Source organism: Garra rufa, chromosome 5 (assembly GCF_049309525.1).
Source record: "Garra rufa chromosome 5, GarRuf1.0, whole genome shotgun sequence".
Classification (NCBI taxonomy): Eukaryota; Metazoa; Chordata; class Actinopteri; order Cypriniformes; family Cyprinidae; genus Garra; species Garra rufa.
The window spans coordinates 33,372,503-33,398,111 of NC_133365.1; the positions used below are offsets into that span (position 1 = coordinate 33,372,503).

At 37.9% G+C, this 25,609-nt stretch overlaps 1 protein-coding gene across 2 annotated transcripts in view; it reads right to left on the bottom strand.

Annotated features, from left to right (window-relative positions):
• The window catches only part of camkk1a (calcium/calmodulin-dependent protein kinase kinase 1, alpha a), a 117,559-nt gene that overhangs the window by 14,053 nt on the left and 77,897 nt on the right, over window positions 1-25,609 (bottom strand). For both annotated transcript variants that reach the window (XM_073840383.1, XM_073840382.1), the window contains exons 6-11: window positions 20,378-20,429; window positions 20,130-20,263; window positions 12,350-12,386; window positions 9,047-9,068; window positions 5,306-5,394; window positions 411-610 (exon numbers count right to left, since the gene is read on the bottom strand). In XM_073840383.1, the coding sequence (XP_073696484.1) occupies window positions 411-610; window positions 5,306-5,394; window positions 9,047-9,068; window positions 12,350-12,386; window positions 20,130-20,263; window positions 20,378-20,429 (534 nt within the window). The remainder of the gene's footprint in view (window positions 1-410; window positions 611-5,305; window positions 5,395-9,046; window positions 9,069-12,349; window positions 12,387-20,129; window positions 20,264-20,377; window positions 20,430-25,609) is intronic.

The following is a 25,609-nucleotide window of genomic DNA, read 5'->3' on the forward strand; positions in this document are numbered from 1 at the left end:
AATGGCCATCCTAGTTCCCTGACCTGAACCCTATAGAAAATGAGTGAGGTGAACTGAAGAAAAGACACTGGTAATCTGAAGGAACTGGAGAGATTCTGAATGAAAGAATGGTCTCTGATCTCTTGTCAGGTGTTCTCCAAACTCATCAGGCATTATAGGAGAGACTCAGAGCTCTTATCTTAGGAAAAGAACGTTGCAATAATTGGGTGCCAATAATTGTGGCCAACATGAACTAGAGATTATTTCTTAATGAGATTTTCCCCCAAATTCAATTGTCTTACTCCAAATATAGGTTAGAATTTAGTACACTTTTGAATGAAAGGATAAACAATGCAGATTTATTTTCACAACCACCTTTCAATATTTGTAGAGGGCACTGTATTAGCAAAATCACCCCAGACACACATTACCTTGCCACTAAAGCTCCTGCGGTTGTCTGACAGCGTCTCTGGGGCCATGAAGGCAGGAGTACCAGCAGTGCTGGAGAGCAAGGCATCATTACCCTCAAACTGGTTACTGACCCCAAAATCTGCGATCTTGACATGGCCATCATCTCCAAGTAATAAATTTGATGGTTTGACATCTCTGTGAACAATCTTCTGATAGTGCACTGAGAAAAAAGAGACAGAACATATATTCATATTATGAACAATAATCTTTTGAGTATTTTGATAATGAGAACAATGAGCTGCTTCAGAAGCACATTTTATAAAAACAAACTTTACAAAACAAATATTCCTCTTTGGTCTTTAAGACAATACATATAACAAAAATGTTAATAATTTCTGATGATAAAATGGGTAATAATTTTATCAATTTAACATTACACACTGCCAGTCAAATGTTTTTGAACAGTAAGATTTTTTTTGCTAAAAATTCAGCTTGAAATCACAGGAATAATTTACATTTTAAAAAATATATTCAAGTAGAAAAGAGTAATTTAAAATAGTACAAATATTTAAAAATGTTACCGTTTTTGCTGTACTTTGGATCAAAAAAATACAGGCATGGTGAGCAGTAGAGACTTCTTTAAAAAAACATAAAAAATCTGACTGGTAGTGTATTTAAAAATATATATATTTTTTAAACATTTCACATATTAGATATTTTCATGTGAGGATCTATCTTATCAATGCAACACCAGAATACTGTATTGATATTTGAAAATTGTTTCATCTATGTTTAATTGTGATCAACTGTTCTAGTATGAAATCAGAAAAATGTAAAATATTAACATTATATGCAATACATATCCATACTTATATGGTACAAGTTACTTAATTTTGACCAAAATGTCAGTTTTAAACTGTGTTTTGGAGGTTTAATGACATTAAAGTTTAATAAAGTTATTTAGTTGAACACAGCCATTAAATAGGAGGTACAAAATTAAGTGTGTCTGACAGCAGGAGCTCTCGGTTTAACTAAGGAACCGCAGACCGGATTAAGAAGGTCACCCTGGGCCGTGCACACAGAAGATGATTTTGATTGGTTAATAGATGCCTTCCTGTCTCAAGTGGTCAATCAACGATAACCTGCCCGACACTTATCATCTTTCTGTCATCTGCCATTACTGGTTATATGTGACAAGAGCCACATCTCAGACATCTTCAGACGACACGCATTGTAATGTAAAAAAGAAAATCCATTAAGGAACAAAGACATGTGTTCAAAGTATTAGCAGGTTATTGCATATTATTATTTAATCAAAGTCAGCCAGCAAGGTGAATGTGACACATGGAGTACACCACCACGGTTCATGTAAGGTGTCTCTCAAGCAGTTTACATAGCATAAAACCCACACACACACATTTTTTAGATTGCTATTAATTAATTCTATTGACATGGCTCCCCGAGGTAACTAGCATAGTGCTAATGAAATGAACAGAATATGATCACATAGTCTGATTACAGTCCACAAATTACCGAAACACACACAAAGGAGTTCATTGTTAACGCAGACTGATTTGTTGCGAATCATGCAAATGGCCTGTTTCCATCCTGACGGTTGCCACAGTGAGTGTTGTCTGGTTAGTAAGATTCAAATGAACTGATGAAAGCCGAGTTTCCGCTTAATGAGGAGAACAGACACTTGGCAATCACCTCAACCAAGCAATTTTTTTTTGTTTGAGCTACTGTCTTGTTTAAAGTCTCAATACAAATTAAACTCAGTTGACAGTGATCACCGTAAAAAAAAACATATTTAGACTTGTCTTGTTTTCTTTCAAAAGAGCAAAAATCAAGGTCATGATGACACTTAGAATGGAAGTGAATAGAATGAGTGAATTTCTGGAGGATTTAAAAGAAATTAAGCTTATTTTTTAAAGGCACTTACATTAATTATTCTGCTCAAACTTTGTGTTATTTGAGGTGTAAAGCTTTTTAAATCCATTTTTTTAGTCGTTTTAGGGTTTATGGCATTGCGTTGTCATGTTGCAGAGTGGTAATATTTTATATAACTTTACACAAGTTATTTGATAAAACTTCAAACTAAAACCATGTTAACACATACTATTTACATCTTGTTTTTTTGTAAATGCCTCACTGTAACCCAGATTAAGTTTTTTTTTAAAGGAGTAGCTCAAAATGTACATATAATTTACTCACCACCTTGTCATTCAAGAAGTTCATGTCTTTCTTTCTTCAGTTGTAAAGAAATAGTTTTTTGAGGAAAATATTTTAGGATTTCTCTCCATATAGTGGACTTCTATGGGGGCTTTGAGTTTGAACTTCCAAAACGTAGCCGCTTTAAAGAGCTCTAAACAATCCCAGCCAAGAAAGAAGGGTCTTAGCAAAACGATCGGTTATTTAATTTTTTTTTGACAACTTAAATATTTTTAACCTCAAATACTTGTCCTGTCTAGCTCTGCATTTACTCTCTGTATTCCTGTTCAAGACAGTTAGGGTATGTCGAAAAACTCCCATCTCATTTTCTCCCCCAGCTTCAAAATGCTCCTATATTGCTGTTTTACCTTTTTTTGTAAAGGGTGTTTGATCTTCATGTTGTGAACGTTGGGTTGGTACTTCAATAATGATGTAGGACGATTTTAAAAATGAGATGGGAGTTTTTCGACATACCCTAACTGTCTTGTTCCGGAATACATAGAGTTCACGCAGAGCTAGATAAGTATTTGAGGTTAAAAAGTATAGAAATTGTCAATTTCTTTCAGAAAATAACCCTTCTTCCTCGGCTGGGATCGTTTAGAGCTCTTGGAAGCTGCATTTAAACTACATTTTGGAAGTTCAAACTAGCAGGCACCATAGAAGTCCACTATATGAAGAGAAATCCTGAATTCCGCAAAAACATAATTTCTGTACAACTGAAGAAAGAAAGACATGACCATCTTGGATGACAAGGGGGTGAGTAAATTATCTGTACATTTTTGTTCTAGAAGTGAACTAAACCTTTAAGAAACTGTGAAAATTAAAGGGATAGTTCACCTAAAAATAAACATTCAGTCATTTACTCACCCCCATATTCTTCCAAACCTGTATGACATTATTTCTTCATTATTAAAGGGATAGTTCACTAAAAAATGTAAATTCTTTCATTACTTACTCACCTTAAGACTTTTGTTCATCTTCAAAGCACAAATTAAGATATTTTTTATAAAATGCAACAGCTTTTTACTCTGCATAGAAACAGTGTTGTTTTCGTCAACGATGACGATGACGAAATCATTTCGTTGACGCCACTTTTTTCATGACGATAATGAGACGATGACGAGATAAAAATGGCTCGTTGATGACTAAAACATGACGAGACGTGTGTGAGTTTTCGTTGACGAGACGAGAATAGACGAAAATGTTAGTGGGTGGTCCGTCAGACGTTTAAAATGCATGACATTTCCGCTTATTGTGCATGCCAATTAAAACTTAAAAAGTATCTGCCGCTATGGCAAGCCGTTTTAGCATTAAATACTCTTTGCTATACTAGTATGGCAAGCCGTTGTAGCATTCCATCCTTGTTTGTCTTTTATGTTTTAAAACATTCCTTCATTATTGTAATTATTGGTGAAAATAGTCGATCCGGAAGCTCACATTGTGTTGAACTATAGATCTGCTATTTTCAGAACTTACAAGTGACACTACCCAACAGCAAAATACTTACTGACCTACATTAATTTGTTAAAAGACTACTTTTTCCCCTTTTTTGACTAAAACTAGACTAAAACCTTTTTGACTTTTCGTCGACTAAAACTAGACTAAAACCTTTTTGACTTTTCGTCGACTAAAATTGGACTAAAACTATCACATATAGAAGTGACTAAAATTTGACTAAAACTAATAACCATTTTAGTCCAAAAGACTAAGACTAAGACTAAATCTAAGATGGTTGTCAAAAACAACACTGCATAGAAAGCAACGCAACTGAGATGTTCAAGGATCAGAAAGGTAGTAAAGACATCATTAAAATAGTGCATGTGACATTTTGCGCACCACACACTTATTTCACAGTACTCTCGTAAACGTGTGGCGGAGACTGACACAGAAGAGAAGAAACTGTTGAATAAAGTTGTTATTTTTGTTTTCTTTGCGCACAAAAATTATTCTTGTAGCTTTATAACATTACAGTTGAACCACTAATATCACATGGACTATTTTAATGATGTCCTTACTACCTTTCTGGGCCTTCAACATGGTAGTTAAGTTGTTGTCTATGGAGGATCAGAAAGCTCTCATATTTCATCAAAAATATTTTCATTTGTGTTCCGAAGATGAGCGAAGGTTTTATGGGTTTGGAACGACATGAGGATGAATAAATGATGACAGAACTTTTTTGGGTGAACTATCACTTTAATTTTTGTGATAACATTATGCAACAAATGCTGTTAAGCTAAACTTTTACTGTGCATACCGTCAGCATGTAATTATTGTACGGTTGCAAGATCAAATCAACTTTTTTCTTTTGACAGATGAGAGAAGACCAGAACGCCCCTTAGAAATAGCACAGACTTGTTTTCATCAGGAAACGATGACCTCCCCCACGCACAAATACATGAGCGCACTGCCACATTCGCTCACTTCATTAGCCTAACAGGATGCCATGATGCGTTAGAGCAACAAACATGGAGCTGTTGCTTGAGACAGAACTCTTCTGGGTCTTTATTTTTACATAAGTAATGATTAATGTCAGACTCTCATCTGTAGGAGTTTGCTTTACTCTTCTCCACTGGGATTTATTTAACTTCAGACGCTCCGTTACAAAGTCCATGTCAAGGTGGTCTCCTTAGAAACTAAAAATGGAACCCAGTAGGGTCGACCCAGCAAATCGAAAATGTTTTTTAAAATAAAGGAAATGACTCACAGTACTCGATGCCTAGAACAATGTCTCTGAAGTAGTGGCGGGCCTGGTCCTCACTGAATGGACTGTCGCTGGGGACCTCCATCACAGGGCTGTTGACCAATGGAGATACTTTATTGTAAGTTATCTGATAAAGTACTAATAAAAAGACAGTTACAGAGAGCACTGATTCAGGAAGAGAGATACTGAATGAAATGATAGGTGTAGAGATATCCTCAAAACTTTTGATACAATATACTGTCTGAAATGTCCCCTTTATGTGGTTTTAACATGAAACCAGTGTGAATCAATAACAATGATTCTGAGCTCAGATTTTACTTTCCTCTCAAAATGCTCACTGACCCCACCACAAAAATTGCACCAGAAAAAACATACATTCCTTCTACAAAATATTTAAATATTTAATATTTAAAATATGATTTATATAATATAAATATAAACTGCAAATGAAATGTTGTATTTAAAATGGTTCAGCAATTCATTATCTGTTACATTTAACAAATTTTGCAACATAATTTAAAAAAAATGGTAACACTTTCTATGAAGCCCCTATTTATAATACATTATGAGGGTATTTCTAAGGCATTATAATGAATGCATAATGCATTATAATAAACCTTATAATATGTTATATCATTTCATGAATATTCATAACAACAATTATAATACATTATAATACTTGAGTATTTGAGGTTATAACTTTTAAAATTATGATTATTTATAACACACAATAGACGCATATTTAATGTACCTAATTTATGATGGACTATATATCATATTACATTTATTTTTTACATTATCTTTTATTTTGATGGTCTATTGACTATAAGCTTACACTTTCCAACTACATGTCAACTAACACTCCTTAAGGCTTAGAGTATTAGTAGACTTAGGTTAAGGTTAGGCTCGGTGGAAGGTTCACATACTTGCAAAGTTACTTATAATCAGTTTGTCTTTGGGGAACCATCAAAATACAGTGTTAGCATATATTTAGCATACTACTAATAATAATTACTGCTAGCTGACATGCAGTTGCAGAGTTACTTCTGTCTAGCTGTCAAAAGCTGTCTAAAGGGTACTATCAAAACAATCAAACTGATAATACAAATGTGTCATATCTCATCTAATACCTGATCGTATGGCTCTTTGAGAAATATTATTATAATTACTTATAAGTGGTCTTTGTATGCTTTAAGTAAAGTGACATGAGAAACATGGCAAGATATGAGACTTATAATACGTTATAACTATGGAGGAGGTAATCATACTCTTAAAAGCTATAACCACAAATAAGTAAAAATTATAATACATTAAAACTGTTCTTATGAATTCTCATGAGATGATATAACATATTATAAGGTTTTTTATAATGCATTATGAATTAATTATAATGCCTTAAGAATACCCTTATTATGTATTATAAATATGGGCTTCATAGAAAGTGTTACCAAAAAAATAGTTAAATATGTTTATTTATTTGTCAGTTTAAAACAAATCACATTTTTATTTCTGAATTAATATGTTTTATATTCCCATTTTATTTTATGTGGCACTCTTTTTCTTAATGACTCAAGCTGAGAGCTGTAAATTGGTACACACTTTTATTCAAAAAATTAAGAAATATTTATAACTTATTTATAATATATACTACAAGTCAAAAGTTTTTGAACAGTAAGATGTTTTTAATGTTTTTTTTAAAGTCTCTCCTGCTGACCAAGCCTGCAAGTTACAGCAAAAACAGTAACATTTTGAAATATTTTTACTAAAGTGGTATTTTCTATTTAAATATATTTTAAAATCTCATTTATTCTTGTGATCAAAGCTTTTTTTTCAGCATCATTAGTCTTCAGTGTCGCATGATCCTTCAGAAATCATTCTAATATGTTGATTTGTAGTTCAGAAATTTTTATTTTATTTTCATTATTATTATCATCATCAATATTAAAAATTGTTGAGTACATTTTTTTTATTCTTTATTGAATAGAAAGATAATTATAATTAAAATAGAAAGATATTATCAAAATTAATACTTTTATTTAACAAGGATGCTGTAAATTGATCAAAAGTGACGATAAAAACAATGTTACAAAAAATTTATTTTTAGATAATGCTGTTCTTATAAGCTTTCTATTCATCAAAAAAACCTAAAAAAAATTCTACTCAGCTGTTTTCAACATAATAATATTAATATATATAATAATAATAATACTACATGTTTTTTGAGCAACAAATCTGAATATTAATGACTTCTGAAGGATCATGTGACTGGAGTATTGATGCTAAATTTCAGCTTTGAAATCTCAAAAATAAATGACATTTTAAAATATATTCAAATAGAAAACAGTTATTTTAAATAGTAAAAATATTTCAAAATTTGACTTTTTTAATAAATGCAGGCTTAGTGAGCAGAAGAGACCTTTTTTATTTTTTTATTTTTTTTCAAAACATTAAAAATCTTTTGACTGGCAGTGTACAATCCATTCTATTGTTTTTAAGAATAATGTAAGTTATTTTTGTAGTTCAGACAACATATAATTTATGTTAGCCAGCTAGATAAGGATGGAATATGTTAAACAACAGATTTTAAAATGCTAGGAATCATACACTGGTCAACTTTGTACATTTGTAAAAATGAGGATCATGCAGACTACCAGACTTTCAAGTCATTCCAAACACAACAAACTTACAAAGACATGTGTCTTTGTTGCTAAGAGATTCATGCCAAATAAAAAGAATATGTATTCTAAAATCAGCAGAGTCTGTGCCAATCACAATTTTCTATAAAACTCATCTGCTGACTTGCTCTGACTTTCAGCAACTAGCATCAACTTTCCAGACAATAAATCAGTATAAAAATCTGGGCAAAAGTTGTGTGGTGTATTTCAGCCTTTAGTGACCTACTTAAATCAGCAGAATTCCAAATGTTTGCAAGACATACATGATATTGCAGCACTGGGCAAGCTGTGCAAGAGAACAAAGGATGCTGGGAAACTACAGGACTGCGCACATGATGGATAGAATCCTTCAAAACGAACTGTGACTGTGAGATTTACATAAAAACCAATCACAAAAACCACTTAGCACAAAACAGGGTCCTCAAAGGCCATTTCATTCATTACCCACAGGCAGTGAATCACGATTGAGCAGAAAGGCCAAACATATTCAGCCAGGTCTAGTGAAAATAGGAGCATTCTGTAATTATGCAAAGTAAGTTCTAATCTGCTCTTTTCAAGGCAGAAGCCCACAAACACCAGAGATACCGAACAACAAATTTTTCTCCAAAACAAAGCCAGGCCACTTGGCAAAAACTCACATTCAAATAAAGTAAAATGTCACATTTGAAAAAAAAAAAAAAAAAGAAGTTTTATAATAAACTGGAAGACTGGCCTTTAAATGAGCTTTTTATGGATTTAGAAATGTGGAATACTGAAAAGATTAACAATGCAACTATTTTATAGTTCCGTAACAAGTCTATTCCGTAACAAAAGAACTGCTTTAGAAAAAGAAGCGAATAAGAGACTGAGTGAGAAAGTGAGAACATAAGTATTTAATTAATCCCTTTGGAACAAGAGAGGAAAACACGGGAAACTGTCAGATCTAAGTGATGACTGATATGCAAGACAAGACAGCTGATGAAGATAGGAAGAAGTGATTAATGGAACGAACGATAGAGGATGGAAGAAAATGTGGCGAAAGCATCAATTATGCTTAAAAGAGGTCTAAGTGGACACACAGAATACTCACCCCTTCTGCATCAGCTCAAACACTACGGAAAGATCAGAGAAAAAGAGAGTCATTAAAGCAAAATGAGAGTGAAAAGACATTCTGTTATTGACAAATCCATTATTCAGGGCACTTTATGAAACCTAATGTTCACACTCCTCATATAGTAGCCTCATTATATCCTCAAATGACCCCGTTCTTTTTCACACACAAGTATTATATGTGCTTTTATTCGCACCATTGCACAGTGGTGTGAAGTCATTTAGGATTTTGTAGCAGTCCATCAGCACAAACACCTTATATTCATTCCTACAGGATGAGTCAGAGCAGCCAACTAAATTTGTCATAAGTATGACACACTTATTCTACGGATTCTCAATTAAGCCCATTACAAAGACAGGCTGCACAGTTTGATCTATTTGAAACTACTTCAAACTGACAAAACAAAAGTGCCTAGAGGTCATTCATTTACATTGAGAGTAGATGATCTGATATAAGTGACACTGATCTGACAAGAGTGAAAAGAGTTTATGTTTAAATGCAAAACCGTTGAATACTGCAACCAATGAAGGATTAGTTCTCTCCAGAATTAAGTTCCTGATTTAAAGTTTACTCACCCCCATACTATCCAAGATCTTTATGACTTTCTTTCTTCAGTTCGAAAAGAAACTACGTTTTTTTGAGGAAAACATTCCAGGATTTTTCTCCATATAGGTGACTATATAATTCGCCCTAACCTACCTTTTTAAACCAAAGTACACAGACAAAGAACTACCCATGCATTGTTATAACAACGTACAGTGCCTTGCAAAATTATTCATACCCCTTCATTTTTTTCACATTTTGTTTTGCTGCAGAATTATGTTAAACTGCTTTAAATTAGTTTTCCCCCCCACATCAATTTACACTCCATACACCATAATAATGACAAAGCAAGAACCAGATTTGCAAATTTTACAAATTTATAAAAAAATAAAACACTGAAATAAGTAAATTGCATAAGTATTCATACCCTCAACTCACATAGTTGAAGCACCTTTACAGCCTCAAGTCTTTTTGGGTATGATGTGACAAGCTTTGCACATCTGCATTTGGTAATTATCTGCCATTCTTTGCCTCACCTTTTCACCTCTCAAGCTCTGTCAGCTTGGATGGGGGCTGGCAGACATTTTCTAGAGTCCTAGTTGTTCCAGACGTCTTCCATTATGGATAATGCTTCTGTGAACCTTCAATGCAACAGATATTTTTCTGAACTCTTCCCTAGATCATTGCCTTAACGCAAGTCTGTCACTGAGCTCTACAGGCAGTTATCTTGACCTCAGGACTTGGTTTTTATTCTGATATGCATTTTTAGCTGTTAGACCTTTTCTGAGAGGTGTGTGCCTTTCTAAATCATACTCATTCAAATTAATTTGCCACAGTTTAACTCCACTCGAAGTGTAGTAACATCTAGAAGCAATATGAATGCTCCTGAGCTAAATCTCGAGTGTCCCAGAAAAGGGTATGAATACTTATGCAACGGGATCTTTTCAGTTTTTTTATTTCTAATACAGTTGTTACAAACCTGTTTTGTGCTTTGTCATTATGGTGTATTAGATGTAGATTGATTTAGAAAAAAAAAGTAATTTAAAGCAGTTTAACTTAATGTTTCAACAAAGCATGAAAACATGAAGGGGTATGAATACTTTTGCAAGGCACTGTATATAAAACGTATGTAACTTTTTATTTTTCTTAGAAAATGACAGATCGCTAGACAATAGCCTTATTCCTCAGCTGGGATTGTGTAAAGTCCTTTAAAGCAGAATTGAAACTGCAATTTGGACTTCATTCCATTGATCCCCATTGACGTCCACTATATGGAGAAAAATGATGGAATGTTTTTTCACAGAAACCTTTATTTCTTTTCGACAGAAGAAAGAAAGATATGAACATCTTGGATGACATGGGGCTGAGTAAATTATCAGGAAATTTTAATTCAGGAGTGAGCTAATTTTTTAAGCGTGGATGATGTGTAAATGCAGGGTTAAAGTTGACTAGAATACGTCAGTAAGATAAAAAAAACGTATTGGTATTATATTGCAAAAGGTGCAATAATTGTAAAATATTACTACAATTTAAAATAATGTTTTCTATTTTAAAGTGTTTTAAAATGTAATGTATTCCTTTGATGGCAATGTTGAATTTTCAGCAGTCACTACTCCAGTCTTCAGTGTCACATGATCCTTCAAAAAACAATTTGCTGATTTGGTGCTCAATAAACATTTCTTATAATCAATGTTGAAAACAGTTGTGCTGCTGTGTATTTTGTGGAAAAGGTGAGTTGATTTGATTGATAAAAGGGGAACAGTCTATTTATATATATATATATAAATCTTTTGTAACAAATGTGCTGTCACTTTTCATCAGTTTTAATTAGTGGTGGGCCGTTATCGGCATTAACGTGCTGCGTTAACGTGAGACTCTTATTGGGCGATAAAAAAAATATCGCCGTTAATCTATTCTCAAAGTTGGGTTGGGAGCTGGGTCAAAACTACGCAAGATATGATGACTTTCACTAGACCCTTTTTACTGGGGCACGTGCCCCAGTGAAAATCTGCTGTGCCCCAGTAAAATCTCAAGTTTGAGTTCTAATTTAATTTGATAATCCCGAAATAAAGACATTAAACTATATGCAACAACTGAATTGATGCTTCTAAAAGCAACGCAGTTTAATGGAAGACTATGCACGCAGAAATCCATGCCCGTGCGCGTCTGTGTATTTAACGGCAATGCGCACGTCGTGCAGCCTTTTGCGCAGAAGTACTTGGTTACACAAGTTTGTATAGGTAATTATGTTGTAAATGCAATTGTCAAGCAGTTTGTGATGCATTTTGGAAACAGGAGATGAGCGCCTGGTCTAATGCGCCACCTGGCCCGTTCTCGAAGACTTACTTTTAGTCATTATTTGGGTAGCACACATATTCTGAATATGCCTTCAGCAGAATTCAAATTAGCCATTTTAATCTAGATTAATCTAGATTAATTCCAAGATTTAATCTAGATTAATCTAGATTAAAAAAATTAATCTATGCCCACCCCTAGTTTTAATGCATTCTTTAATAAAACAAAAACCGCAAACCCTAAACCCTTTGAACTGTAGTGTAATTACAATTGTACAACACAATAGGTCTAATAAGTGTTTCAGACTGACCATGCACAGCTTTGACACAAGGACAAGATATCGAGCATTACTTACTCTAAAAACACCATCATTTTCTGTATGTATTACACATAGGTGTCATTGTACCTCTAAAATTATATTTCAAGAATTATATTTCAACATACCCATGTGAAGGTTGTCCTCTGCTGGGTCATCCAGCACCTGAAATAGAAACTTTATTAAAAACACCACCTGCTACAGGCACTGTATGATACCATGTCCAAGTTTCTATGTCTAGTTTCGCTCGCGGCATTCTTGCCAGTCAAGAAGTTTCGATCTCCGAATGCCAATGAATGGACTCCATAGGACGAAATTAGTGTTGGGCGATATGCTCAATTTTCATATCGTCCTATCGTCAGCCTGTGAGATCGCCGAAACACGATACTATCGAGCTAATTTATTTAATAATATGTAAATAATATGTAAGTAATTCTGTCGGAGTGGATCAAGTTTACTTACGGTTTCATTCTCTGCTATCTTCAGGGAGCGGTAAATGTGCGTGCTGAATATAAATTAATGTATCTTTCTTTACCCGTCATATGGCGATAATGCTGTATGTCTGATCTTTGTCATCAGTTCATGTTGTAGTTCAGTTCATATAGAATGTGGAGAAGCGATGTGCGTGTAATTCACATGCATATGTTTAGCGCCATTTTATCGCATCGTAATTCTAGATAAGCATACAGATATTACTGAAATGAATGTTTATGTTAACTATATACAGACGGATTCTCATATATCGTATTTAATTCAGCCTAAACCACATTTTAATACCTCTGTTATCCTAATGACTGTCTACACTTAATTCTACACTTAATCTATGTATGATGAATAAATCTCTTACCCATTTTCACTGCACACATTTGCGGCGCAACGCAGCCACTGTTTGCTTGTGTTTATACAGCGGCAAGTTTCTGAGGCAGCCTAGAACCGACTCTCCACGCCGCATCGCTAAAGTCAGGTGCCTTTTTGACGCATAATAATAATAATAATCGTCTTTATCGTCACAGGCATCAGCAACAGGCGATATCTCTGACTATCGTCGATACACGATACTATCGTCTATTGGCACAACCCTAGACGAAATATTAGGCTTATATGAGGCTCTTTTTACAAGGTAGAAGGTTAATGTTGTTTTTTTTACTTGCGACAAAACAACGAATTAGCCGTGCATTTATATGGAAATATGCTTTAGGAGCTATCCATCCTCGCATTCGGAGATCGACACCTCTTGACTGGCAAGACGGCCGCGAGCGGAAACTCAAACAGTGAAAGTGAGTTGTTCAAAAACTTTCTTTTTAGTAAACTCTGTGTACACGAACAATGTTCTCAATGCTCAAGTTCATGTGTAGTGACCCAGGCAATACTTCGAGCAAAGTTTCATGGTGTGTCAACCCTTCTTAGTGTTGTAAAAAATATCGATTTTGATGCGCTCAAAGTTATGCCCCTAGAACTCCCGTTCACCGGCCACTGACCACAAAACGAAATCACGGTCAATCTCAAAAACGGCTCGTTTGTTGTAATAATGCTTTTAGATATAAGTTTGTCTCGTTTACAGTAAAAAAAAAAGGTTGCATTTTGGCAATAGTTATCCTTTAAAGGGGTCCTATTATGCTCTTTTACAAAGTCTTTATTTTGTTTTTGGGGTGTACTTGAACATGCTCTCATGCTTGGTGGTTCGAAAAACGCATTATTTTTCACATAATTTACATTATTACAATAGCTTTCTCCCCAGGCTGACACAAACGGCTCGATTAGTTCCGGGTTCCGCCTTCAGAAAAACCAAATGTGTTGTGATTGGTCAGCGGTCCCACTGCGTTGCGATCGGCAAACAGCGTAGACCGCGTTCCGCCCTGCTGCGCCCCTTCCCAAAGCAGCAAACTAGATTAAAATGATTCTTACGTTTTAAATCTGGATATTTTTCTTACAAAAACACATCGGATCGCTAAAGGAGGCTTTTACCGACCGTCCCGGAGGTATGAGAGGCACTTTTTTATTATGGATCGACTTGTTTCGGACTGATGGAGAGAAACACTTATCTATACCGTTCAGTTCTAAAGCTTGGGAGAGCTAGGATTATTTTTAATGTAATTCCAATTGCATTTGTCTGAAAGAAGGAAGTCATATACACCTATGATGCATGAAAGGTGAGTTAATTAAACACTACAGTATTGTTGGTCCTATCATCAGCCTGCGAGACTGCCGATACATGATATTATCATTATTGTGCTAATGTATTTATTATATACATGCCTGAAACCATAAGGCTAGTGATGCTATCTACACTGTATGATGAACAAATGTCTTACCACACACTGCACGTCTACGGCGCGGCTTCAACACGTGCACGGATGATCATTAGTCAATGTTTGTGTTTACATCAGCCGCGACTCTGCGTGTGTTTGAAACCTCTATACCGCACGTCAATGGCGCGGCTCCAGCATGGATTCCGGAGCAGTTCGCGGACTCTTTAGTTAAAGCTGAGACGACCTGCTGCTCGCTGAAGCATCCCAGAAGCGGCTGTCCATAATACATGCTAAAGTTAGGCGAATCCCCAACCCGCTAACGAATTGAATTTCTGTAGGCGGGATACCGCGTTGTGACATCATTGCATGCAGAAAACAAACGCTGTAGTCCAAATGAGCCGTTCGTTGTAGTTCTTGAAAAGGGACTTTTTAAAAACTAAATATCTCCCTTTGGAGTGGACTTTGAGATTTGTAACTTTGTAGATGTTTTTATGCCCAAATGTACACACCACACACTGGCAAAAGTTCAAAACGTGAAAAAGCATAATAGCACCCCTTTAAGACTATACTTGGGCCGGCAGTAGAAGAGCCCAGGTGATTGGAGTGTAGGTGGTTCCTCTGCCTCACTTTCTAAGTTTCCTTTAAACATTCTTCATGCACGGATTCAATTTCTATCTCACACGCACTCTCTCACCCCTTTTCTAATTTTGCTGACGTACGTGGGTGCTGCTGTGATTGAAGAGCACTCAGATGGAACCACAGGGGGAGAGAAGGAACGGCGCTTTTCTCCTTCAGCTTCCCTCCATTCTATCGTCCTTTTCTTTATCTTGTGATCGATCGCACTCCTCTCTACATTCCATTCGCGGGAGCATTAAGGATCTCTCTTTTCAACAGATTTACTCCTAGCTGATTTTCAGCGTTGCTATTATTTTGCCCCCTCTTTGGCACAAATTAAATAATGACACATGAATAAGCTGAAATATAGCTTTATATATTATTGAGTTGTTAGTGCAGTTGAGTTAACTTCCTATCAAATTTCATCTCCTGAGACCAAGTGTCTTTACAAATAACTACGGCAGAAAATATGGTGCAATGTGGTTGTTCATTCATTTTAATAATAATACATTTAGAAGGAAAGAAGTTCTAAAGCAAAGAAGTTTGTTTATTTCTTTGTTCGTTTTGAAGGTTATTCTGAAGGGAAGTTTGTTTTTTCATTTGTTGAGAACAAAGTTCATTAAGTATGAAGAAAGAAAGGAAATCATAAATTAGTTTTGTGTTTGGAATAAAATAAGTTCATCAAGAAAGAATCAAGAAAACAAAGTAAGTTTGACAGAAAGTTTGCATGGAAGGAAGAGAGTATAATAGGAAGGACATTCAAAGCAGTGTTGTTTTTGACAACCATCTTAGATTTAGTCTTAGTTTTAGTCTTTTGGACTAAAATGCTTCTTAGTTTTAGTCAAATTTTAGTCACTTCTATATGTGATAGTTTTAGTCCAATTTTAGTCGACGAAAAGTCAAAAAGGTTTTAGTCTAGTTTTAGTCGACGAAAAGTCAAAAAGGTTTTAGTCTAGTTTTAGTCAAAAAAAGGGAAAAAAGTAGTCTTTTAACAAATTAATGTAGGTCAGTAAGTATTTTGCTGTTGGGTAGTGTCACTTATAAGTTCTGAAAATAGCAGATTTATAGTTCAACACAATGTGAGCTTCCGGATCGACTATTTTCACCAATAATTACAATAATGAAGGAATGTTTTAGAACATAAAAGACAAACAAGGATGGAATGCTAAAACGGCTTGCCATACTAGTATAGCAAAGAGTATTTAATGCTAAAACGGCTTGCCATAGCGTCAGATACTTTTTAAGTCAGGGGTTTGGTGTTGTGGACTTTCGCTCCGCCTCCCTCACATCCCAGCACCAGTAGGAAAGTCCACAACACCAAACCCCTGACGCTGATTGGTTGTAACACTGTTTGTTTTTCTGTGGAATAGTTGATAGCGCCGATTGTTTTTTTGGCATATCTCGGACCCTAGGCTGACCAGAGAGACGCGTTTTTTTCACAGACAATTTATGGGGCAGGCAGCGAGCGGATCGTGAAGAAAGGTCAGCTGAAATTGACACTTTATGTTTTAGGCTAGAAATCGCTGATACAACCTTTAATTGGCATGCACAATAAGCGGAAATGTCATGCATTTTAAACGTCTGACGGACCACCCACTAACATTTTCGTCTATTCTCGTCTCGTCAACGAAAACTCACACACGTCTCGTCATGTTTTAGTCATCAACGAGCCATTTTTATCTCGTCATCGTCTCGTTATCGTCATGAAAAAAAGTGGCGTCAACGAAATGATTTCGTCATCGCCATCGTTGACGAAAACAACACTGATTCAAAGGAATTAAAAGTTTGTTTGGATGGAAGAACTTTCATATGGAAGCCCATTTCCACCACTGAATAAAAAACTTTTTTCCTAGAATTGTGAGATATAACTCTTAATTCTGACTTTTTTTATTAGAATTGGATGATACAAAACTTGTATCAAATCGCAATTCTGACTTTTTTCTAAAAGTCACAATTGCGTCTTATAAAAGTCACAATTGCGAAATATAAACTTTATTTCTCAGAATTGCAAGTTTGTCACGCAATTCTAACTTTTCTCTTGCAATTGTGCCTTTTTCTAAGAATTGTGAGATAAAAATAAAGTTATAAACTTCAAAGTTATAGTCCAATTTTGAGGGGAAAAAACCCACAGACAACCAACTGTATGTTTTAAAGTCAAAATTGTGAGATATACACTTTAGATAACGTTTGACTTTATAACTCGCAATTGCAAGTTTATTTCACACAATTCTGAGAAAAATGTCAGATTTGCAAGTCACTGACTATTTCATGCAATTCTGACTTTTTCACAAAATTGTTAGATAAAAATAAAGTTATAAAGTTAAAAGTTATAGTCCAATTTTGAGGGGAGAAAAAAACCACAGACAACCAACTGCATGTTGTAAATCAGAATTGCAAGATATAAACTCACAATTCTGAGAAAAAAGTCACAACTGCAAGATGTAAAGTATGGAGCCAGTTTCCACCACTAGATAAAAAATAAAAAAGCCTAATGCAACTTTTTATCTCACAATTCTGAGAATTGCAAGATGTAAACTTGCAATTATGAGGAAAAAAGTCAGAATTGTGAGATAAAAATTTGCAATAGGCTTTTTTATTTTGTATTTAGTGGTGGGAACTGCCTCTATACTTTTAGGAAAAGTTATAGTTTTACAAGAAAAGAACAAAGTTTTTACATTTTAGGATTTTTTTTGCATATAGTGAACTTCTATGGTGCCCACGAATTTGAACTTCTAAAATGCAGTTTAAATATCTTATCTACCAAATTAAAAGTCTTATCTACCAAAACGATAAGTTATTTTCTAAAAAATATATATAAATAAATACAATACACACTTTTTAACAACAAATGCTTGTCATGTCTAGCGCTGCAATGCGTACTCTATGCACTCTAATTCAACACAGTTAGGGTACGTCAAAAACTCCCATCTCATTTTCCCCTCCAACTTCAAAACTACATCGCTGTTTTATAATTTTTGGTAAAGGGAATTTGATCTTCTTTGCACATTCACTTTGTAAACACTGGGTCAATTCTTCTGCAGTGATGTAGGAAGATTTTGAAGTTGGAGGGGAAAATGAGACGGGAGTTTTTTGACATACCCTAACTGTAATAAACCGAGTACGCATGCGCATTTGAAGCTGCATTGAAACTGCATTTTGGAAGCTCAAACTCACAGGCACCATTGAAGTCCACCATATGGAGAAAATTCCTAAAATGTTTTCTTAAAAAAAACCTATTTCTTAATGACTGAAGAATGAAAGACATGAACATCTTGGATGACAAGTGTGGCGAGGCGTCTGCCCGCCCCCCTAATTTTCATCACCACCCCGTCCCGTATTCGCCGCCCTTCTCCAGGCTCCCGACGGGAGTGGGTGTGTAGGGGAGAGGAGGGGCGTGTAATCGGCTCGGGCTGGCGGCGTGTGATGGGGACACCTGATGTAAATGAAGCCTCATCACCGCCGCTGTTTAAATCCCGAGCGCGCCTCTCCTCGGGAGACCGGTCTCTTTCCCCCGTGCATGCACGCTGGTGTCCTCGCGGGTCCAGGAGGGGGTGAAGAGGGAATCCCGCGCCACAAGAGTTTGGAGAGCCGCCGGACCCGCGGTCCGGTTGAGGCCGCCAGAAGCCGCCGCCCCAGCGCCGGACAGCTCGAGAGGGATGAGCCTGCCGGAGATGCCGCCGCCCTAGCACCCCGGCGCTAGTATGGAAAGCGCCCGCGGCCGCCGGACTCCGCCCCTCTCCTGGACCCTTCCCCTCTGAACACTACCGTTCCGTCACGCTGCCCCAGCACCCGAGGACACCAGACTCCCCTTTTATTTTGGACACTGTTTTACTTTATGGACTCACTTTCCCTTATTTTCTGTTTAATAAAAGCCTCTCCGAGGCCTGACGCCACACCCACTGTGTCTGTCGTTTGCCCCTCCCGCCACAGTGGTGGAGAATGCGGGCAAGGCGGGGCTTAGACAGCGCAGTGGGCAACACCTGATGACGTCATCCCCTCTCGCTCGCCAAAGCTCGTGAAGACCCGGACGGGGACGGAGAACTACGGAGACGGCCTCCCAGCCGCAAGAAGGGTAAGTGATGTTTCAGTTAGTCACTTATCCTGCGGTTGGTTGAGGCTGTCGACTAATACCGGTTTTTCTGTCCCTGTTCCGGTACGCGGCGAGAGGGAGCGTTGCCTTGGAGAGGAATCCCCGCCCACTCCGACCGCTGGAGCCTGGATGAGGAAGGTAGCACTCCTGCGTGGGCGGCGACCTTAGGACGGGGATGTCGCTTGGGGGGGGGAATGTGGCGAGGCGTCTGCCCGCCCCCCTAATTTTCATCACCACCCCGTCCCGTATTCGCCGCCCTTCTCCAGGCTCCCGACGGGAGTGGGTGTGTAGGGGAGAGGAGGGGCGTGTAATCGGCTCGGGCTGGCGGCGTGTGATGGGGACACCTGATGTAAATGAAGCCTCATCACCGCCGCTGTTTAAATCCCGAGCGCGCCTCTCCTCGGGAGACCGGTCTCTTTCCCCCGTGCATGCACGCTGGTGTCCTCGCGGGTCCAGGAGGGGGTGAAGAGGGAATCCCGCGCCACAAGAGTTTGGAGAGCCGCCGGACCCGCGGTCCGGTTGAGGCCGCCAGAAGCCGCCGCCCCAGCGCCGGACAGCTCGAGAGGGATGAGCCTGCCGGAGATGCCGCCGCCCTAGCACCCCGGCGCTAGTATGGAAAGCGCCCGCGGCCGCCGGACTCCGCCCCTCTCCTGGACCCTTCCCCTCTGAACACTACCGTTCCGTCACGCTGCCCCAGCACCCGAGGACACCAGACTCCCCTTTTATTTTGGACACTGTTTTACTTTATGGACTCACTTTCCCTTATTTTCTGTTTAATAAAAGCCTCTCCGAGGCCTGACGCCACACCCACTGTGTCTGTCGTTTGCCCCTCCCGCCACACAAGGGGGTAAGTAAATTATCTGTAAATGAACCAATCCTTTAAAACACTATTAATTAGCAAATGTTTATTAACAGTGGATAATATGAATGAAGAAATATGGCCCCAATTCTTACCTCAACCAGTTTAACTATGTTAAGATGGTCCAGTTTTTTCAGGATGGCTATCTCCTGGTAAACTCTCTCCAGAGGACCAAGCACCTTGGGCTGCTCCCCCTGAGCTGCTTTAGGACCTCGGGGAGGAGGACGGCCTGCAAAGTGAAAGAATACAACTAAGGATGCTGCTTCATTTAAAGACTGAACAACATCTGCTGTGCATAACATCTGGTTACAAATTAGGAATGTAATTTAAAAGCCATACATACGGGGAAAACCATACTGTTTCATCAGCTTCTTCTTAGATACCACTTTCATTGCCTGCAAAACAAGCAAGACAAAGATGAAGAGACACAAACAGACAATCTTGTCAAGACTAAGCTCTAAACTACAGAATTCAACACAGAGGTGTTCTCAAACACATATTTCCATATGAGTATATATAAAGTGGGTGACATAATCAACTGACTTTTTCCATTTACATACTAATCAAACAAAGCTTTCACAGAGTTCAATCAACTACAGCCCTCTCGTTTGCTTCTGGCCTTGATGGGACACTCGAGATTCCTCTCACAGCAGTGTTCCCGCGTAGGTGATTGCTAAAGTGAATGCGGAAATTTGGTCACAAACAGTGAGTGACAGACTATAAGCAGCAAGCAGACCAAAGTGCTTGTGGATTGTAAATCAACTTGGGGTTTTCTAAAGAAAAGCAACACATAGGTTGTGCACAGTCAACCGCTGATCCTTGGATTAGATGTCTTTGTAAGCAATTGAAATGTTAATCAAATCAACTGCTGTTGGCACACAGAGCTGGGATTTAAAAATCTATACTTCCCAGGAAACACATATTGAGTCATCTGTATCTTTTAACAATGGAAGATGTCCATTATAGAAGAATTGTGCACCTGTGTCTTTTCTGCTGGGATAAAAGGCACAGAATTTTTTTTTGGAGACTTATGTAACGGGGGAAGTGCTCTCTCTGAATCTCTGCCACTTTGCTCATTACAGTCAGAGAATGGCAATACAACAGGCTGCCAGTTTCTAACACCTGCGGAAAACATGAGGTTTCATAATGAGTGAGTTTTGGACCATTTCAAAATTCATCCTTGAATTCTTCATGACACAATTTCACATATTATCATGGAGATGATTCAAAGTTTAGCTGAAGCACATGTTGAAACCCTGTTGAAACATTTTGCATGGTAGAAAATCCAATATCCCAGAATAACACACGCACCTTCAATAAAATCTTTAAAATGAAAGTACACAACTTTAGAATCCATAATAGTTAGCAATACGAAAGAGTGCTTTTCTCCTCGCTCTCAAGGACAGCTGGAGGAGGCTACGTCTGTTGTGCTGACGAGTTTAAATAACTCAGTTCGACAAAGAGTGAAGAGGAAACCATGAATGTTTTATGAACATGTCAGAGGTGAGCACAACGAAAGAAAATTGCTATTTAGAATGCAGCAGGGACGCAAAAGAACTGAAGCACAGAATGCAAACAACTGGGAAACGATGGGATGAATCAGCAAGTAAGCAATACTGAATGTTTGCTGTAGGAGGTGATCGATCTGGGGTCGGCAAGTAAAAACACCTCTTAATTGTAGTATTAAATAATAATATGTATAGCTTTTCTTTTCGCTATAGATTTTTTTTTCTTATGCTCAACAAGGCTACACTTGAAATGTTATTACAATTAAAAATAAATGTTTTCCATTTTTATATACATTTTTGTGATGACAAAGCTGAATTTTCTGCAGCAACGACTCCAGTATTCAGTGTCATATGATCTTTCAGAAAAACAGTTATAGATTATATTATAAATTACATTATAAATGTCTTTACTGTCATTTTGATCAATTTAAAACATGCTTGCTAAATAAAATCATTGATTTCTAATCAACTTGTGTATTAAGATTACAGTAAAAATTACAGTAAAAATGTGATTACAGTAGAAGTTGGAAAAAATACACTACCAGTAGTAAGTACCAAGATTTGTAATGTTTTTTAAATAAGTCTCTTCTGTTCAGCAAGTCTGCATTTATTTGTTCCAAAGCACAGCAAAGACAGTCAAATTTTGAAATATTTTTACTATTCAAAATAACCGTTTTCTATTTAAATGTAATATAATATATTTATAATATAATAATATAAATATAATTTATTCCTGTGATTTATTTCAGTCACACGATCCTTCAGAAACCATTGTAATCTTTTGATTTGCCGCTTAAAATCATTTATGACTATGTTTATTATGTTGAAAACACCTAAGTAGAATTTTTCAGGTTTCTTTGATGAATAGAAAAAGTTCAGAAAAACTGCATTTATCTGAAATCAGCATTTATCATCACTTTTGATCAATTTAAGGCATCCTTGCTAAATAAAAATATTAATTTCATTAACTTTTTTTCTGGTATTTTCTTTTCTGGTCTTAATTGTATAGTGTATAACGTTCCAAAACTTTTTTTTATTTTATTTATTGCATTATTATTATTTTATGAAATGCTGTTCTTTGGATCTTTCTACTTATCAAAGAATCCTGAAAAAATTGTACTCAACTGTTTTAAATATTTATAATAATAATAATAATAATAATAATGTTTATTAAACAGCAAATCAGCATATTAAAATGATTTCTGAAGGATCAAGTGACACTGGAGACTGGAGTAAATATCGTTGATTACAAGAATAAATTAAATTTTTAAAACTTTTTTTTTAAATTTTAAAATAGAAAACAGTTATTTGAAATAGTAAAAATAGTTTACAATTTTACTGCTTCAGCTGTATTTTGGATCAAATAATTTGAGGCTTGGTGAGCAGAAGCAACTTATTTAAAAAAACATTAAAAATCTATTATTACCGTTATTAAATAATCAAAACAATACACTTCCGACATTACATTAAATAATATTTGTATAAAATTATCCAAATGTTTACACCTTCTACAGCAAAACCAATATTGTTTTCACACTTTGTGTTTAAATAACAAATATTTTTTTAATTAAAAATATCAAACTGAATGGAACTGGTAATCATGTTTAAACTACAGCTGAAAGAGTGTGAAAGACAAGCAGAAAACTGTCAGATGTTGCAAGGGAAGAAAAAAATGAGAAAAGTGAAGAACAAGATATAATTTCAGGATTCATTCTACATGTAAAGAAGAAGAGAATGTGTGGTAATTGTTAGAGCGGTAATACCCTGCTCATACTATAGGTTTGTGAGGCCAGTGGAGTGTAAAGGCCAGAGACGAGGGCAGCCTCACTCTACTCTGCCTTTATGAAGGGATTTGATCTCTGTCCTCTATTCATCCTTGCTGTTATATATCCACACAGCTTGAATTAATGAATGCAGCTGGGAACCGGGAGCTATATTTTGCTTTCAGACACATTGTCTATTATGACAGATGATTACGAGGAGGAGAGGAAAATATATTCAAATGTGAACAGGAGACCTACAAAAAGCTGAACAGCAAACAAGGGAGAAAAATAGTGTTATTAGTTACACCTCATAGCAAAGAAGATGCCCTCTATACACTGATACATGATGTCATGTTGAATTTCGATTCCTAGTATGTGAATGCTTCAGAAAAAAATAAGAATCGCTTTTTTTTTCTATTGTTGAGCCATCCAGTTTATAGCTCATATATAGAGTCTATCAGAAGAGGATTCGGGAATGGCCTTCTGCTGTTGAAAGCCCATTCCCCTCAAGGTTATGATTTTAGCTGTACCTTTCTCCTGTTGTGAGAAGTGCTAGTTTGAGTGTTTGTGGCCTTTTTCTCAGCATGAAGGAGTCTGACCAATCTCATCTGACCACTCTCATTAACAAAGTGTTTTCATCCAGTGAATAGGTTCTCAATAGATGTGATTTTCTTTAGCACTACTTGTACACTCTAAAGACAGCGGTGTGCACAAGTGCCTGTCCATCCGGCATATTAGAGACTCTGAAAACACTGTGTCTAGCACCACCATCAAAATGTAAATCACTGGCACTGTATATCTTCCTTATTTTGCATCTAAACCTTGTGAGTGTCACGGGTGTGTGCAGGACGAGACGAGACGATAGACGAGATTAACAATCAACAATATATTTAATAGAATTCTCCAAGATGAACAAGGCTGGAACAGGCAGGAACACAAAGGGCTTTCACACACGTCATACAACGTTAAGGACCGACAATACACTGAACTCAAAGACAGACTTATAAAGGGTAACTAATAATTAAACACAGGTGACGGTGATTACACAAACGAGGACTAAACCAAATGATCACAAAATGACAGGGGGAAGACAAATGGAAAAAACCAATGACAAAACTGTGACATTACGCCCCCCTCCGAATAGGCGCGTCCTCGCGCCGTAGAAAAACAAAAAAGAAGAGAGGGGCGGAAAACCAGAAACCTTGAGTCCATGAGGGAGGGGGCTTCGGCGGAGGACGCAACCGAAGGAGGGGGACCAAAACATAAGTCCAGAGAGCAAAAAAAAGACAGTCCAAGGGGGCGACGACGGAGGGAGGAGCCAGGGAAGACACAGGAGGGACCTGAAGCAGGAGGAACTGACCCAGACCACAGCCATGATGACGGCCCACGGTGGAGCCGACGGAGGGAGGAGCCATGGTGGAGGAAGGCGTGCCGACTCCATGGGGCCGACCGACAGAGGCGGAGCAGATGGAGAAGGAGCCCGAGGCGAAGACGGAGAGCCGATGATCCGGGGTGACGCCGAGGATCCGGAGGGCCAAGGTGGAACAGGCTCTGGCGCCCGAGGCGGAGGCGGAATCCCAGAGATCCGCGGCGGAGCCGGAGCGACAGAGGATGGAGGCTGTGCCCGCAGGAAGGAGGAGTCCCAAGGAGCCGGTGGGACGGCGCGACGAGGCACAGCCGGAGGAGCAGAGTCCTGAGGAGCCGATGGGGTGACGACTGACCAGGGCGGAGCCGGAAAGACGATGGAGCCCGGTGGAGCTGGTGGATCGACGGGCGACGGTGAAGAGGAGGGCGTCGAGAGCCGTGGTGGAACCGCGGGGTCGAAGGGCCGAGGCGGAGTCCTGGACTCGGAGGCTGGAGGCGGAGCTGAGGGATCCTCCAGCCGAGACGCCGATGGAAGCTGGCAGTCCCGCGGCGAGCCCACTGCACAGGTGGTGGGCTGAGGGTGAGCTGGGGGACTGACTGCTGACCTGGGAGACTTTGGGCAGCTGGGCGGAACCAGCGGGGACTCAGGACGGCTGGGCGGAACCAGCGGGGACTCAGGACGGCTGGGCGGAACCAGCGGGGACCAGGCAGATTCGGACAGACGAGGGCGGGTGGGAGGGAAGTCTATGCAGGTCAGTGGCTCAGAGAAAAAGTCTATTAAGTCACATGAGTTATCTTGGGCAAGATCCGAGAAGAAGTCTATTAAATCCCCAGAATTAGATCCAAGCTCACCCTCAGCGGTGGTGCAGTGGGCAGGGCTCTCTATCGCCCTCTCTTGCTCCACGTGACAATCCACCGTCACGGATGTTGATGCCGGCT